At 52.4% G+C, this 3,150-nt stretch overlaps 1 protein-coding gene across 1 annotated transcript; it reads left to right on the top strand.

Annotated features, from left to right (window-relative positions):
- Positions 1-1,300: 1,300 nt before the first annotated feature.
- Positions 1,301-3,149, top strand: ANOM_011797 (uncharacterized protein; the record flags this gene model as incomplete). The annotated part of the gene is made up of 4 exons (XM_015557053.1): positions 1,301-1,657; positions 1,709-2,106; positions 2,160-2,303; positions 2,708-3,149. The coding sequence occupies 4 exons, from the start codon at positions 1,301-1,303 to the stop codon at positions 3,147-3,149; spliced, it is 1,341 nt and encodes a 446-aa protein (XP_015400805.1).
- Position 3,150: the final 1 nt, after the last annotated feature.

Genomic DNA, 3,150 nt, shown 5'->3' with positions numbered 1-3,150 from the left:
TTCCCCGTCAGTTTGAAATCTCAGGGGAGGATCAGGCGATTGCCATTGCGTTACAGAGTAGCCATCGCGTAGCAGTAGCGGGCTGGGATGATAAGACTGGAGATGTTGGGCCGCTCCTAGCAGAGAAGGAGTTGGAGGGTGAAATTGTGTGTGCCGTTTGGGATGCTTGAGAGGGATGCAACTTCCATATGGCTGTAGATTATGTGTGCTTGTTAAATGAGGCTTTTCTTATCTTGGAATAAACACCATAAGATACCATGTACAAGAATGCAGAGAGAAAGAGTGCCATACTCTATGCGGAGACAGTGCGCATGGACTATTTTATAGTGCTCCACATCAACTTAGTCTTCCATAGCTAGGTCTGTGCTGTGTTGCCCCATATATCTGGCTGCTAATTGGTCTAGCGAAAACTGTCCATCACGAGATTGATCTTGAAGATACCTTGACCTTATCAGTTTATCTAATGTCCGCAATTTAAACATGGAGCGTGGTGATTCCAAGCCCAACAGCCGGTTAGTAGCCGCTTTGAATTGCCGCAAAGGGTAATTCAGACCGACTCCGAGGCTGGCATTGGCCTGGGGCTAGTTGACTCGCTAGTTCGTATCAGTCATTACCATTCATTTTACGAAGAGATACACGACCAGGATTACTATTATGGTGCCTTCCCACTGTGCAAGGTAGAGTCTTAACCTACATTGCATCATCCCGCTTTAAGAAACCGATTTATCTTACGAGTTCTCCATATGATGGTTAACAAGGGAAGAACAATAACTGTACGAGACATTACCGATGCTCTGGGACAACTAGCGGTGCGCCACTTATGCTTCCAAAGTAGTCTCCACTTGCACCTAATAGGACTCTCAAGAGGGGCTATGACTGGCCTGGCCATACTTCGTATATCCGAGGAATGGGAAAAGTCGTACTCCCACTGTAGTTGAGGGGATTCTATGACCTGACCAAAGCCACTCATTCATCTACGGTTTGAGCATCTAGTATCATGAAAATGAAAGACATATACATATATGTGTTCAGAAAGGGAGTGTGGTTTGCTAGCTAGAACTGCCTCCATCTCATATCGGAACATCAGAGCCGTGACTCACGAGTTACACACGCAGACTCATGTCTATCTCCGCGGCCTGCTGGCGGTATCAGTGCATGCCAAGCCGTGTTGTATCTTTACACATGCATATCGTCCAGTCTGTAAGTATGTGTAGTCACGAGCAGCCTTCGGGGCTGCACGACCTCCGGCCTATATTAGCGGGGTCGACTCTCTGCTCCCCCTCTCTTGTCAGTCATTCCCATGGTGTTTCTGCTAGCGGTGAACAGTTTTAGCCTGGGAACCATCATGGCTGGCGAAATACCACATACCATCAACGATGGTAAGGCTGCCGATAAGAATGTCGAGGCTCAGAGCACATTTGCGTCTACTTTGGTCGTGGATGTGGAAAAGTCACTGCATGGCAAAGAAACAGACCCCAGCAAGTCCTGCGTAAGTCCAAATGGCATGTCTGTTAGCACTCCTACAAACCAGGCCGGCAGTAATCCAGTCTACGCTGCCAAAGCACAGCTGCTGAATCAGGCACTGCTTGACATGCAAATGGGCTTATACCAATGGGTGCTCTTCATCATCACCAGTGCAGGGTGGTCTCTTGACAGTGTAAGCAATGTATCTGGAAACCTCTTCTCGTCAAAATTAACCTGCATCTAGTTCTGGATAATGTCCTTCGTCGTTATCGCCCCGTCCGCCTCGAACGAAGCCCAGTTTTTCTTTGCCGGAGATAAATCGTCCTACCTATTCGTCAGTCTGGCCGTAGGCCTGACTGTTGGGGCAACCGCCTGGCCATGGATGTCAGACATCCTAGGTCGTCGGTGGATATTCACCAGCACGATCGTCCTGATGGGCATGGGAGGGCTAGTCGGTGCCGGCATGCCTTCATTTACCGGCCTATGTGTCGTCGGCTTCGTGGTCGGATTTGCCGTTGCCGGTAACCAGCTAGTCACCGCCATTATCCTGATCGAGTCTCTTCCAGCTTCCCATCAATTCCTGCTCACCGTGCAAGGGGCGTTCTGGGGATTGGGCCAGGTAGTCTCCGCTGCGGTTGGATGGTGAGTGACCCAAAGCACACTTTCAATCATCATATCATCTTAACGTTTTTCAGGGCGTTTATCGCAGGGTATACGTGTGGCACCGGCCCAGACGCAGTCAGTACATCGCAAGCTCTGTCGACACACTCCTCCAGGGATGAAGCTCCGCCCAGAGCAGCACATCCTGCCACTACGTTTCCAACAAAGGATGGCGCTACGTATGGTGGACATTCGGCTGCATCACACTATTCCTCTACCTCTGTCGGTTCGCCTTTCCCTTGCGCGAGACCCCCAAATACCTCCTCTCCAAGCGCCGCGACGCCGAAGCAGCCCAACTAGTCAACGACATGGCCACCTACAGTAAACGCCGCACCTGGCTCAACGAGACCTCCTTCGCCCGGGTGGATTCCACCTTCGATGCCACCACATCCTGACGAACTCCACGCCTCCGCTCCCTCATCTTCGCCCTCAAACCCACTGGCCTGTCCATCCTCTGTCTCCTCTGGGCCCTCACCGGCCTCACCTTCCCCCTCCACAGAACCTCCCTCATAAGTTACCTCTCGACCACCCACAACATCGCCCCCATAACTCCAACAACAGTAACAACGAACTACCTGTACAGCCACTACCTCTACACCTCCCTCTGTGCAATCCCCGGCCCCCTAGCCGCAGGAATCCTAATCCAAACCAAACGCCTCGGCCGCACACGCACCGGCTCCGCAATCGCGCTTCTCACCGGCCTCTTCATGCTCCTCGCCACGCTGGCACGATCACGAAACGCGCTGTTGGCATTCGAATGCATACTCTCTTTCCTTCAGTTTGCGGGGCTGGCTGTTCTGACGACATACACGGTGGAGACCTTCGCAGCCCCGGTTCGTGGCTTCGGGGTCGCTATTATGGGGTTCTGGTGGGGGTTGTTTGCGCTTGTGGCTGTGATTGTGAACACCTTTGCAGGGGGTGTGGTTGCTGGGGGTGCGGCGGTTTGGTTTTGTGGTGCTGTTTGGGTGCTTTTGGCGGGGGCTTGGTGGAGGGTTCCTGAGACTAGGGGGGGTGCTGCTGCGTAGG

This window comes from Aspergillus nomiae (genome assembly GCF_001204775.2).
Source record: "Aspergillus nomiae NRRL 13137 chromosome Unknown contig00851, whole genome shotgun sequence".
NCBI lineage: Eukaryota > Fungi > Ascomycota > Eurotiomycetes > Eurotiales > Aspergillaceae > Aspergillus > Aspergillus nomiae.
The sequence above is the reverse complement of the archived record's forward strand: the minus strand, read 5'-3'. Positions and strand labels throughout refer to the sequence as shown.